This window comes from Antechinus flavipes, chromosome 1, assembly GCF_016432865.1.
Source record: "Antechinus flavipes isolate AdamAnt ecotype Samford, QLD, Australia chromosome 1, AdamAnt_v2, whole genome shotgun sequence".
Classification (NCBI taxonomy): domain Eukaryota; kingdom Metazoa; phylum Chordata; class Mammalia; order Dasyuromorphia; family Dasyuridae; genus Antechinus; species Antechinus flavipes.
This window is the reverse complement of record NC_067398.1, coordinates 645,042,547-645,056,449: the sequence shown is the minus strand read 5'-3', so window position 1 is coordinate 645,056,449 and position 13,903 is coordinate 645,042,547. Positions and strand designations below refer to the sequence as shown.

At 38.9% G+C, this 13,903-nt stretch overlaps 1 protein-coding gene across 1 annotated transcript; it reads right to left on the bottom strand.

Annotated features, from left to right (window-relative positions):
* Nucleotides 1-9,099: 9,099 nt before the first annotated feature.
* On the bottom strand, nucleotides 9,100-10,662 carry LOC127547872 (uncharacterized). The gene is made up of 2 exons (XM_051974963.1): nucleotides 10,561-10,662; nucleotides 9,100-10,461 (listed from the first exon to the last, which is right to left on the bottom strand). Exons 1-2 carry the CDS (start codon nucleotides 10,660-10,662, stop codon nucleotides 9,100-9,102), a joined length of 1,464 nt encoding a protein of 487 aa, XP_051830923.1.
* Nucleotides 10,663-13,903: the final 3,241 nt, after the last annotated feature.

Below are 13,903 nucleotides of genomic sequence, written 5' to 3'. Positions count from 1 at the left end.
TTTCTTATTATGCATTTAAAATTATGTATACCAAATAGTTGTTTATCATCATGCTTACTTTAATGTATTCATGGGAAACATACCCAGAAGAGATGGAATTATTGAATTTTTGTAAATCCAATTTACATTTTACTAGTGGAAAATGATTGGAGTACAGTCACACAAATTAGAGAAATGGGATTATTGAGAGAAAGAATAATCTCTAGGAGCCACTCTCAGTAAATGTTAGCTTTTATAAGGATTTCACAGTTTACAGTTGGTGGTTAAGTAAGGTAAGCAGCCATTCCTCCCCCCAGCTCCCACCCTTGCACCCCATTCCCCACACCTTTTCTCTAGATGACAGCATGAGAGTGGAGGTTGAAAGAAGCATCATGTTTCAGAAAGTTAGTGAGTTTCTGGACAAGACAGAAGAGGAAATGAATTCTCTTGTTATGCAGTCAGGATCAAATGACTGACAGATTCAATTGTCATCAAATTTTAATATATTTTAAAATGTGTAATGAGAAAATCCAAGAGTGTGAGACTGGTGAGAGTGGGGTCATTATCCTAATTATTATTCGACTAGCAATCCTAGACTGCAGTTGGTTATATATCCCCTCAGATTCTGGGAATAACCTAGAAGGTTTGGGAATTTTTCCTAATTCTCTCTGCTCAAGCCCTCATTCTAAAGTGTCACCAATAAACAATGAACACTAATTAGTTTTACAAGGGCATATTTACTGAGAAAATAGAGCAAGAATAGAAGAGAAAAAAACTCAGAAGGACACAAGCATTTCTTTTTCTCTCTCACTTTGGTCCCTGAGGAGAGTTCACTTCTAGATATAGCATAGTCTGTGGACAAGGTACTACTTGGTTGTAGAATAAATATACTGTCTTTCTGATTGGATTGTTCCATTGTTGGGCTAGATCTTGTGGATCATTCCTTGGAACTGTACTTTTCCCCAGGCTCAGCTTCTGGGCCTCTGGTGGCCCTTTTAAGATTCCACAAAACCTCATCCTATAGGAGAGAAAACTTATACAGGAGGCAGCCCCAATGCAGACAGACTTGACCAGGCATAGGATTTTGCCCTTACCAGTATTCTAGAACTTGAGAGTTATGCTTATACCTTATTGATATAAGAGGAAAGAATTTAATGACGTGAGTGGCTAGTACTTGTTATTTAACACCATTCAAAAAGCAAATGGGAAATAGTCACAGAATGCTCTGAACCAAGGAACAAGGACCCTCTATGTATTGTTCAATCCCAGAATCAGAATTTGATAAATGTCTATTAATTGATTGATTGACTCTTCTCCTACTCTACTCCCAAACAGCTGACAGAATTGTTTGTTTCTAGGACTAAACCTTTATTGTCCAATCTCCATTTTACTTAGATGCTCTGTGATCAAATAATAACTCTAAAACCTGGCCACTATACTCCCGAGCCATGACTGTTCCATGCCTTTGACATTAATTCTTTTTTGGTTAGATGCAGGTACTCAGGCCGGGGACTAAACTTCCAAGAATTCTGGGTATTTTATCATAGCTCAGAAGCAAGTATTTATCACCTCTAAGGCTGATGGCAGCATGGCTGGTTGGTCAATTTCTGGGGGTAAAAGAGCCAGAGATTCTGCATCAATGTGCAGTGATACTCCAGGATCCGAAATGATTGAACCCATTACTTAAAACTCAACTGATGAGATACAGAACACCAAACAGAGGGTAACCTCCTTGGAAGTTCAGCAACTTGAGCTTTTCTGATAAACTTTTTTTTTTAACAATAGCTTTCTTTTTATTTTCAAAATATATGCAAAAATAATTTTCAACATTCACCCTAGCAAAACCTTGTATTCTAAATTTTTCTCCCTCCATTCCCCTTTCCCCTGGACAGCAAGTAATCCAATATATGAATTTTTTCTATACATATTTCTACAGTTTTCATGCTGCACAAGAAAAATTTGATTAACTTTCTAGAATAGAATAGAGACCACTTCAGAATAAGTGAATTCATCTTACTTTAATGACTGAATGTTTTTTGAAATTTTCATCTTTGAAAACTGTCTTTGGAAGGATATAGGCAGGGATATCACAGCACTGAACAGTGGATGAACCACATAAAGCTGAATAGGAGCACAAGGGTGAGAACTGTATCCCCTGGGCCCCTCACCTTGGCCTGGTTATACAAATTACTGTCACAGCATAGGAGGATATGCTCCATGGGGGTCAGCTTTCTAAACAGGAAGGGTCCTTTATTGATCCTTTCAGCAATGGTTGTGTTTGGAGTGATAGGTGCAATTGGTGCATTGTCCTTTTCCATTTTAAGGTTCTCTGTCATAAAGTTTTCACAAGTCGTGTAGCATCTCTTATCAACTAAGAGAAAGTTTTCCGTTTCTGAAACAATCAGAGAAGAACCATGACTTACACAAGAAGGATATTCCCTCGTGGGTAACCCTCTCTTACAAACAAAAGGCCCCAGAGTTCTGACTCTCTGAGGTTCCTCTGTTCCTGACTTGTGTTTGGAGCTGATACCCCCTTCCATCCCTATTTTGGAGCAGAATTATTCTCATTCTGGGCCTTGCCCCCAGCTAGGATCCTTCCTCATAAAACTTGGAGGCCTTTGGGGCTCAGTGTCCATCAGGAGTACATGAGGATAGGGAATGGGAGAAGGAAGGGGAAGAGAAAGATTCGGCCAGAGGGACAGCAGATACTCACTCAATATCTCCAAGAGGCAGACGGTTTCACTTTCTTCCCAGGACTTTGGGAAGATGCAATCCTTGATATAGTTGCAGTGATGACATATGAGAGTCTGAGCTGTGAAGAAAAATTGAGGCAGAAGCAGGACCATGGGTCCCACCAGCTTTTAAATTCCAAATCTTTATCTCTCTGTCCCCAAACATTTTTCACAGCCCTTCCTTAGCCAGATCTGGTGGACCAGACCCACGGAGCTGCCCTCAGAGAATCTCACAGCTTTTTTTTTGGGGGGGTGGGGAGGGGAACAGAAGAACAGCAGAATCCCACCCTGTCTTCCAAGAATCATTCTTCCAAAGTGACAGAGGAGGTCTAAAAGGACTCAGGTCTGAGGAGCTAGGGAAGAAAACAATCTGCTTCCTTCATGGAGGGGAGGAGCCACTGCAGGGTTGGGGGCAGCCGACATTGCAGAACACAGGGAAGGGGAAGGCAACTGGAATTCTTTTGGATCCTAGCACTGAAAAGGCTTTATTATTATATAATTGAGTATACTGCTGTAGAGAGAAATGAATCTTTAATGAAATAAAGGAATTCCAAGCATTCTTATGAAAAGACCAGAGTTATATTGAAACTTGAAGTGAAAAGATCAGAGTTATATAGAAACTTGAAGGTTTTCAAAAACTGACTTTAAGGGAAACTTAGAAAGTAAATATGAATTAACAGTCTTAAGGGATTAGACAAGAATAAAGTACTTAAATTCAAATATTGAGTGATATTTTCCCCTTTGAATATGATCCCATCTGAACCCTATTATCATCAGACTTTAGAGACACAATTAGACAAGGGTTGGAAGTGGCTCTACTATTTTGAAGATCTTAAGGCTGTAGAAGAGCTCAAAAGGGATTTTGAAAATAAAGTAAGTGCGGGAGAGGAAAAATTGGGAAGGGAAATTAAAAGCAAAAGAAAATATGAAAAGCTAATAAGAAGAATGCCTTAAAAAGCAAAATCGACCAAATGGTAAAGGAGGTACAAAAGCTCACTGAGGAAAATAATTCCTTAAAAATTAGAATTGAGCAAATGGCAGCTAATACTTTAGTAGAAATCAAGAAACAATAAAATAAACAATAAGAATGAAAAAGTAGAAAACATTATGAAATATCTCATTGGAAAAACATCTAACCAGGAAAATAGATCTAGGAGAGAACATTTAAAAAGTATTGGTTTACTTGAAAGCCATAATCAAAAAAAGAGCCTAGACATCATCTTTCAAAAAATTATCAAGTAGTTTTTTTTTCTTTCTCATTTTTCCCCTTTTGATCTGATTTTTTATGCAGCATGATAAATGTGGAAATGTATTTAGAAAAATTGCACATGTTTAACCTATATTACTTGCTGTCTAAGGGAGAGGCTAGAGGGGAGGGAGGAAGAAAAATCTGGAACACAAGGCTTTACAAGGATGAATGTTGAAAACTATCTTTGCATTTATTTTGGAAAATAGAAAACTTATTTTTTAAAAAAGAAACTATCTTAGAATCAGAAAGTAAAATAGAAATGGACAGAATCCACAGATCATCTCCTGAAAGAGAACCCAAGATGAAAATTCCCAGGAATATTACAGTTAAAATCCCAGGTCAAGGAGAAAATATTGCAAGCATCCAGAAAGAACCAATTCACAGTCATGATAATACATGATATAGCAGCTTCTACATTAAAGGATTGGAGGGCTTGGAATATGATATTCCACAGAGCAGTGGGAGCTAGGATTGTAAGAATCACATATCCAGCAAAAATGAGCATAATTCTTCAAAGAAAAAAGGTGGATATTCAATGAAATAGAAGACTTTCCATCATTTGTGATGAAAAGACCAGAACTGAATAGAAAATTTGATTTTTAGATACAGGAGAAGTATAAGGAAGTATTTAGAAAAGGGAAATCATAAGAGACTTAATAAGGTTTTTTTGTTTATATTCCTGTAATGGGTGGATGATATTTGTAACTCATAAGAACTTTCTCATTATTATGGCAGTTAAAAAGGAGTATATATGCACAGAGGGCACAGGGGTGAGTTGAATATAAAGTGATAATACCTAAAAAAATAAAGTAAATGGGTGAGAGAGGAACTCGAAGAAAGGGAAGGGGAGAAGTAGAACGGTATAAACTAGCTGCCATAAAAGAGGTGAGAAAAAGCTTTTACTTTGGAGGGTAAGAGGGGTGGTGGACAGGAAGTCAATGAATCTTATTCTCACTGGAATGATTCAGAGGAAATAACATACAAACTCAACTGGGTATAGAAATCTACCTAACCTAGAAGGAAAGTAGGATGGGAAAAGGTACAAGAAGCAGGGAACATAATAGGAGGGAAAGCATATTGGGGAAGGGAGAAGGTCAGAAGGAAAACACTTTTGAGGAGGGTCAGGGTGAAAGGAAAGAGAGAATAGAATAAATGGGAAATACAATTATCAATTGTAAGATTATGAGAAGAATTTTGAAGTGTTTCTCTGAGGAAGGCCTCATTTCTCAAAAGTACAGGGAACTGAGTCAAATTTATAAAAAATAAAAACTATTCTCCAACTGATGAATGATCAAAAGAAATGAACTATAAATACATGTTATAAATGCTATATATATAAATATACATATGTGTATATATGTATATATGCTATAAAACATGCATATCCTTTGACCTAATAATAATACCACTACTAAGCATGAATCTCAAAATAGATTTTTTTAAAAAAGAAACTATCTTAGAATCAGAAAGTAAAATAGAAATGGACAGAATCCACAGATCATCTCCTGAAAGAGAACCCAAGATGAAAATTCCCAGGAATATTACAGTTAAAATCCCAGGTCAAGGAGAAAATATTGCAAGCATCCAGAAAGAACCAATTCACAGTCATGATAATACATGATATAGCAGCTTCTACATTAAAGGATTGGAGGGCTTGGAATATGATATTCCACAGAGCAGTGGGAGCTAGGATTGTAAGAATCACATATCCAGCAAAAATGAGCATAATTCTTCAAAGAAAAAAGGTGGATATTCAATGAAATAGAAGACTTTCCATCATTTGTGATGAAAAGACCAGAACTGAATAGAAAATTTGATTTTTAGATACAGGAGAAGTATAAGGAAGTATTTAGAAAAGGGAAATCATAAGAGACTTAATAAGGTTTTTTTGTTTATATTCCTGTAATGGGTGGATGATATTTGTAACTCATAAGAACTTTCTCATTATTATGGCAGTTAAAAAGGAGTATATATGCACAGAGGGCACAGGGGTGAGTTGAATATAAAGTGATAATACCTAAAAAAATAAAGTAAATGGGTGAGAGAGGAACTCGAAGAAAGGGAAGGGGAGAAGTAGAACGGTATAAACTAGCTGCCATAAAAGAGGTGAGAAAAAGCTTTTACTTTGGAGGGGAAGAGAGGTGGTGGACAGGAAGTCAATGAATCTTATTTTCACTGGAATGATTCAGAGGAAATAACATACAAACTCAGCTGGGTATAGAAATCTACCTAACCTTGAAGGAAAGTAGAATGGGAAAAGGTACAAGAAGCAGGGAACATAATAGGAGGGAAAGCATATTGGGGAATGGAGAAGGTCAGAAGGAAAACACTTTTGAGGAGGGTCAGGGTGAAAGGAAAGAGAGAATAGAATAAATGGGAAATACAATTATCAATTGTAAGATTATGAAAAGAATTTTGAAGTGTTTCTCTGAGGAAGGCCTCATTTCTCAAAAGTACAGGGAACTGAGTCAAACTTATAAAAAATAAAAACTATTCTCCAACTGATGAATGATCAAAAGAAATGGAACTATAAATACATGTTATAAATGCTATATATATAAATATACATATGTGTATATGCTATAAAACATGCATATCCTTTGACCTAATAATAATACCACTACTAAGCATGAATCTCAAAATAGATTTTTTTAAAAAAGGAAAAGGACCCATATGAACAAAAATATTTATAGTATCTCTTTTCTCAGAGCAAAGAATTAGAAATTAAAGGGATGCCCATCAATTGGGGAATAGCTGAGTAAATTGTGTTCTGTAATTATCATTCAATACTACAGTTCTATGAGAAATGATGAGCAGAATTCTCTCAGAAAAACTTGGAAAGTCCTCCATGAGCTCATGCAAAATAAAATGTACCATGTACAAAGTAATAGCAAGGTTGTGGGATGATCAGCTGTGAAGGACATTGCTATTCTCAGCAGTACAACGATACAAGGTTACTCTGAAGAATTTATGATGAAAAATACATGACTTTTACAAAAAGGTTCTGCAAAAGGATCTGGAACTCAATGTTTTTAAAAACAAATGTTAAAAAGGTGTTTTACATGTAACTGGGGAAAGCAAAAATATTAAAATTAAAAATGCAAAGTAAAATGAAGAAAAACAAAGATAATTTAGACAATGAAAGTAATATGACAAAGGCAAACAACTTTGGAAGGTAGGAAATCTGATTAGTGTAATGACCAATCAAGATTCCAAAAAGCTGATAAGCCATCTTCTGATACACACACACACACACACACACACACACACACACACACACTTATATATATATATATTATATATATATATATATATATATATATATATATATATATGTATATACACCATACATATACATGGACATGGCATTTTATATATATAATATATTATATATATCAATATACATCTCTTTAATGAACTCTATATATGTATAAATCCAAAAAGTGGCTCTATATCTATCAGTCTCTCTCTTTAGAGAGTTGGCTAATGTGGAAATTCATTTTGTTTAGCTATATATGTTTATAACACATTTTTTTCTTTCATTTTCAGTTGATGGGGGAAGGGCAAGTGACAGAGAAAGCAGATATTTACTGATTTAAACAATTAGTTAAAAAAGAACCAAATTAAAGATTGACCTAATACCTAATAAAAGATATGTAAATAAAATTTCCTCTTGCTTAGAATGGTGCCTCTCCTATAGTAAAGGCTTAATCTAATGCTTGTTGACTGACTGATTTTGGAGTTAGGAAGAAAATCATCTATACTAGTACCTTCATATTATATTTTCTGAGAAGCAATTTGTCAATAAAGGAATGCCCTTTAGTGAGAAGGTTATGAAAATTCCATTAAAACAAAGGCTTTTGGAAGAAAGAATACTCCTGAGCACATATGTGCTGGTACCTAGAGATGGGTGTCCAGTTATTTAGCTTGGGCTGGATAAATCAAAGTGAGTTACTGGGCTTTATTGCCAACTGAATCCCATGTTCGGTCTTCTTTTTTAAGGAAATTAATACTCTACTTTTCCCATTTCTTTTTTTTTGGAGGGGAAAAGTCTCTATTGGGATCTCGGGTCTCTGCTTCCAGATCAGACAGAGACCCTCCCACTTCAGAAGAGCCATGAATTTGGGATTCAGTTGGAAATAAAAGTCCAGTAGGAAACTATGACATATCCCGCCTAAACCCTGAATTACTCTGATGCTGAGCACAGATCTCTTTTTTACTGAATCCCACTTCCTCTCTCTGTCTCTGTCTTTGTCTCTCTGTCTCTTTTTGTCTTTTTCTCTATCTCTGTCTCTGTCTCTCAATTCCAGGAGAACTGAAACCTCTTCTCTTTTAGGGAATTAAAAAAACACTTAAGTAGGTAGAGTAAGTTCCCAGAAGCATTTTACATCTTACTCAGAGACTTACAGGTAGAACACTGACCTCTTTGAACCTCCAGTTTTAAAGCTACAGTTTCTACACCTAAGACATAATTAGTTTGAATACAACTAGATTTTGGTTAGCCTGAATACAGAATCCGGTGAAGGGGTCCCATTATTTGAATTCACACTGCATATTTCCCCTGGACTGGAACTAATTATCATATGATTATAATTTCAAGTAGGATGAATCTAAATCTATGGGATCACTTCAGAGGACTCATTTAATTCAAATTAATTGAGAAGTAGCTATAATGAATCTTCTGAAGTATTCATATTATTTGATCTCAGGTTATATATTTCCATTGGGTTGAAACCAATTACCATATTTTAATCAATAAACCTTCATTAAGCAGCTACTATGTACAAGGCCCTGGGCTAAGCACTGGGGAGTAAAAAAGGGGGGAGCACAAAAAAGTCCCTCAAGTAGCTTTCAATTGAATTATTTTATATAATTATAACATTGAAGAGTACAAATTCAGATACAGGAGACTACTTCACAGGACTCAGGGCCTTCCTGTAAGCAGAAATGGTTAGTTTTAGATGTTTTATGTTGCTGCTGCATGTATCTGTGAATTCCTTTTACTCATCCTGCCTTCCATTAACTGGGCTACAGCTGGGGGACCCCTGTGGTCTTAGGGAACTCAAATAAATCTTTTCAGACTTCAGGGCACTGAAGAAGATGAACGCTAGTCCAATACTGACCTTCTGGTATTGTGTTCTAAAGTCCCTCAACCTTGACCTTATATGCTCTGAAATGCCGTCTGGACCTGCAACATTTTAATAGTTCTTCCGTAAGTTCCTTCCCCACCTTGACATTCCATGTCATAACATTCCCTGTTCTGAGGTCCCTTTTCAGCCCTGACAGTCTGTGTTCTAGGTGACATTTTAGGTAGTCCCCAGCCCTGACATCTTGTGTTCCAGGCTTCTCCTCCTGCAGCCCGACACCCCGTGTTCCAGGCTTCCCCTCCTCCAACTCCGACACCCTGTGTTCTAGGCTTCCCCTCCTGCGGCCCCGACACCCTGTGTTCCAGGCTTCCCCTCCTCCGGCCCCGACACCCTGTGTTCCAGGCTTCCCCTCCTCCGGCCCCGACACCCTGTGTTCCAGGCTTCCCCTCCTGCGGCCCCGACACCCTGTGTTCCAGGCTTCCCCTCCTGCGGCCCCGACACCCTGTGTTCCAGGCTTCCCCTCCTCCGGCCCCGACACCCTTATGTTCCAGGCTTCCCCTCCTCGGCCCCGACACCCCGTGTTCCAGGCTTCCCCTCCTCCGGCCCCGACACCCTTATGTTCCAGGCTTCCCCTCCTCCGGCCCCGACACCCTGTGTTCCAGGCTTCCCCTCCTCCGGCCCCGACACCCTGTGTTCCAGGCTTCCCCTCCTGCGGCCCCGACACCCTGTGTTCCAGGCTTCCCCTCCTCCGGCCCCGACACCCTGTGTTCCAGGCTTCCCCTCCTCCGGCCCCGACACCCTTATGTTCCAGGCTTCCCCTCCTCCGGCCCCGACACCCTGTGTTCCAGGCTTCCCCTCCTCCGGCCCCGACACCCCGTGTTCCAGGCTTCCCCTCCTGCGGCCCCGACACCCCGTGTTCCAGGCTTCCCCTCCTGCGGCCCCGACACCCTGTGTTCCAGGCTTCCCCTCCTCCGGCCCCGACACCCTTATGTTCCAGGCTTCCCCTCCTCGGCCCCGACACCCTGTGTTCCAGGCTTCCCCTCCTGCGGCCCCGACACCCTGTGTTCCAGGCTTCCCCTCCTCCGGCCCCGACACCCCGTGTTCCAGGCTTCCCCTCCTCCAACTCCGACACCCTGTGTTCTAGGCTTCCCCTCCTCCGGCCCCGACACCCTGTGTTCCAGGCTTCCCCTCCTCCGGCCCCGACACCCTGTGTTCCAGGCTTCCCCTCCTGCGGCCCCGACACCCTGTGTTCCAGGCTTCCTCTCCTCCGGCCCCGACACCCTGTGTTCCAGGCTTCCCCTCCTCCAACCCCGACACCCTGTGTTCTAGGCTCCCTTCCTCCGGCCCCAACACCCTGTGTTCTAGGCTTCCCCTCCTCCGGCCCCGACACCCTGTGTTCTAGGCTTCTCCTCCTCTGGCCCCAACACCTTACATTCTAGGCTCCCGCAGGCCTGACACATTACACTCCTGCCTTCCGTCTGCAACCTTCCATAACTCTACAAAGAAGAGGCACCGCTCCTTGGCCTCCTAATCCCGGTCTGTCCTTGCCGTGGGAGGTTGCCTCCCGCAGAGCTCCCCGGGCAGCTAGTGCTGTGCTCTCTCCTCTCCTCCCCATTCTCCCAGCTCCCAGGTAAGCCTACCTGTGGGAGGAAGCCCGGGATCGAAGTGGAGATGGTACCTCCTGCCGCTAGGGAGTGCTAGAACACCACTTGCCCCCTAAAGGAAAGGCTTCCAGGGGGGAGGCGGGGCTGGAGCAGAAAGGGCGGGGCAACTCCTCCTCTCCCCCTCCTCGCTCTCTTCTTCTTCCTTCTTCTCCTTCTTTTCCTTCTCCTCCTCCTCCTCCTTCTCCTTCTCCTTCTCCTTCTCCTTCTCCTTCTCCTTCTCCTTCTCCTTCTCCTTCTCTTTCTCCTTCTCCTTCTCCTTCTTTTCTTCTTCTTTTTCTTTCTTCTTCTTCATCTACTTTTCTTCTTTTTCTTTCTTTTCTTCTTCTTAGTCTACTTCTTTTCTTCTTTTTCTTTTTTCTTCTTTTCTTCTTTTCTTCTTTTATGAAAGCTTTTAATTTACAGAATATGTGAATGGGTAATTTTTCAACATTGAGCTTTATAAAATCTTCTGTTCCAAATTTTCCCTTCCTTTCTCCCATCCCCTCCCCTAGATGTCAAGTGGCCCAATACATGTTAAATATGTTAAAATATATGTTAAATCCAATATATGTATGCATATTTATAATTATCTTGCTGCACAAGAAAATTTGGATCTAGAAAGAAAGAAAAAAACGGAGAAGGAAAACAAAATACAAGCAACAGAAAAAATGAAAATGCTATGTTGTGGTCCACACTCAGTTCCCACAGTTCTCTCTCTGGGTGCAGATGGCTCTCTTCATCACTGAACAATTGGAACTGATCTGGATCATCTCATTGTTGATGAGAGCCACCTCCATTAGAATTGATAGTTGTAACTGATCTTTGTATAGTCTTGTTGCTGTGTATAATGATCTCCTGGCCCTGCTCATTTCACTCAGCATCAGTTCATGTAAGTCCCTCCAGGCCTCTCTGAAATCATCCTGCTGGTCATTTCTTACAGAACAATAATATTCCATAACGTTCATATACCACAATTTATTCAGTCATTTTCCAATTGATGGGCATCCACTCAGTTTCTGGCCACTACAAAGAGGCCTGCTACAAACATTCTTGCACATATGGGTCCCTTTCCCTTCTTTAAGATCACTTTGGGATATAATCCCAATAGAAACACTGCTGGATCAAAGGGCATGCACAGTTTAATAACTTTTTGAGCATAGTTCCAAACTGCTCTCTAGTATGGTTGGATCCACTCATAATCCCACCAACAATGTATCAGTGTTCCAGTTTTCCCATATCCCCTCCAACATTTGTCATTATCTTTTCCTGTCATCTTAGCCAATCTAAGAGGTGTGTAATGGTATCTCAGAGTTGTCTTAATTTGCATTTCTCTGATAATTAATAGTTATTGGCAGTACCTTTTCACATAAATAGAACTAGTTTCAATTTCTTCATCTGAAAATTGTCTGTTCATATCCTTTGACCATTCATCAATCGGAGAATAGCTTGATTTCTTATAAATTTGTGTCAGTTTTAGAAATGAGGCCTTTATTAGATCCTTTGGATGTAAAAATGTTTTCCCAGTTTATTGTTTCCCTTCTAATCTTATCTGCATTATTTTTGTTTGTACAAAACCTTTTTAATTTAATATAACCAAAATTATCTATTTTGTAGTCAATAATGATCTCTAGTTCTTCTTTGGTCCTCCACAGGCCTGAGAAGTAAACTATCCTATGTTCTTCTAATTTGTTTATAATATCATTTTTATGTCTAGATCATGAACCCATTTTGACCTTATCTTGGTATACAGTGTTATGTGTGGATCAATATCTAGTTTCTTCCATATGTGTTTCCAATTTTTCCAGCAGCTTTGTCAAATAGTGAATTTTTATCCCAAAAGCTGGGGTCTTTGGGTTTGTCAAGTACTAGATTGCTATAGTCATTGAGTATTTTGTCCTGTGAACCTAACCTATTCCACTGATCAACTAGTCCATTCCTTAGCCAGTACCAAATGGTTTTGATGAGTGCTAGTTTATAATATAGATTTAGATCTGGTATAGCTAGGCCACCTACATTTGTTTTTCTCTTCATTAATTTCCTTGAAATCCTTGTCATTTTGTTCTTCCAGATAAATTTTGTTGTTATTTTTCTAGGTCAGTAAAATAGTTTCTGGGGAGTTTGATTGGTATAGTACTAAATAAATAGATTAGTATAGGTAGTATTGTCATCTTTATTATATTTGCTCATCGTATCCAAGAGCATTTGATATTTTTCTAATTGTTTAGATCTGACTTTATTTGTATGGAAAATGTTTTGTAATTTTCTCAAATAGTTCATGACTTTCCCTTGGCAGATAGATTCCCAAATATTTTATACTATTGACAGTTATTTTAAATGGAATTTCTCTTGGTATCTCTTGCTGTTGGATTTTGTTGGTGATATATAAAAATGCTGAGGATTTATGTGGATTTATTTTGTATCCTGTAACTTTGTTAAAGTTGTGGATTATTTCTAATAGTTTTTAGTTAATTCTTGAGGGTTCTCTAAGTATACCATCATATCATCTGCAAAGAGTGATGTTTTGGTTTCCTCATTACCCACTCTAATTCCTTTAATCTCTTTTTCTTTTCTTATTGCCAAAGCTAATATTTCTAATACAATATTGAATAGTAATGGTGATAGTGGGCAACCTTGTCTCACCCCTGATCTTATTTGGAATGGTTCCAGTTTATCCCCATTACATATGATGCTTGCTGATGGTTTTAAATGGATGCTACTGACTATTTTAAGGAAAAGTCCATTTATTCCTATACTCTCTAGTGTTTTTAAGAGGAATCAATGTTGGATTTTATCAAATGCTTTTTCTGCATCTATTGAGATGATCATATGGTTTTTATTAATTTGATTTTTAATATAGTCAATTATGCTAATAGTTTTCCTAATATTGAACCAGCCCTGCCTTCCTAGTATAAATCCTACTTGGTCATGGTGTATTATCTTGTGGATGAGTTTTTGTAATCTTTTTGCTAATATTTTATTTAAGATTTTTGCATCAATATTCATTAGGGAGATTGATCTATAATTTTCTTTCTCTGTTTTTGTCCTACCTGATTTAGGTATCAGTACCATGTCTGTGTCATAAAAGGAATTTGGTAGGAATCTTTCTTTCCCTGTTTTTTTTTCTAAAATGGGACTATTTAAGTAATTTATTTCCTCTTCTGTTAATCTGGGAAATATGTATTTTTGTAGGTATTCCTCCATTTCACTGAGGTT

Coding starts and splice junctions, on each gene's coding strand:
- LOC127547872 (XM_051974963.1), bottom strand. CDS start 10,662: ATGGGGAGGAGAGGAGAGAGCACAGCACTAGCTGCCCGGGGAGCTCTG. Junction 10,462..10,560: donor GATTAGGAGGCCAAGGAGCG/GTGCCTCTTCTT, acceptor TGTTGGGGCCAG/AGGAGGAGAAGCCTAGAACA.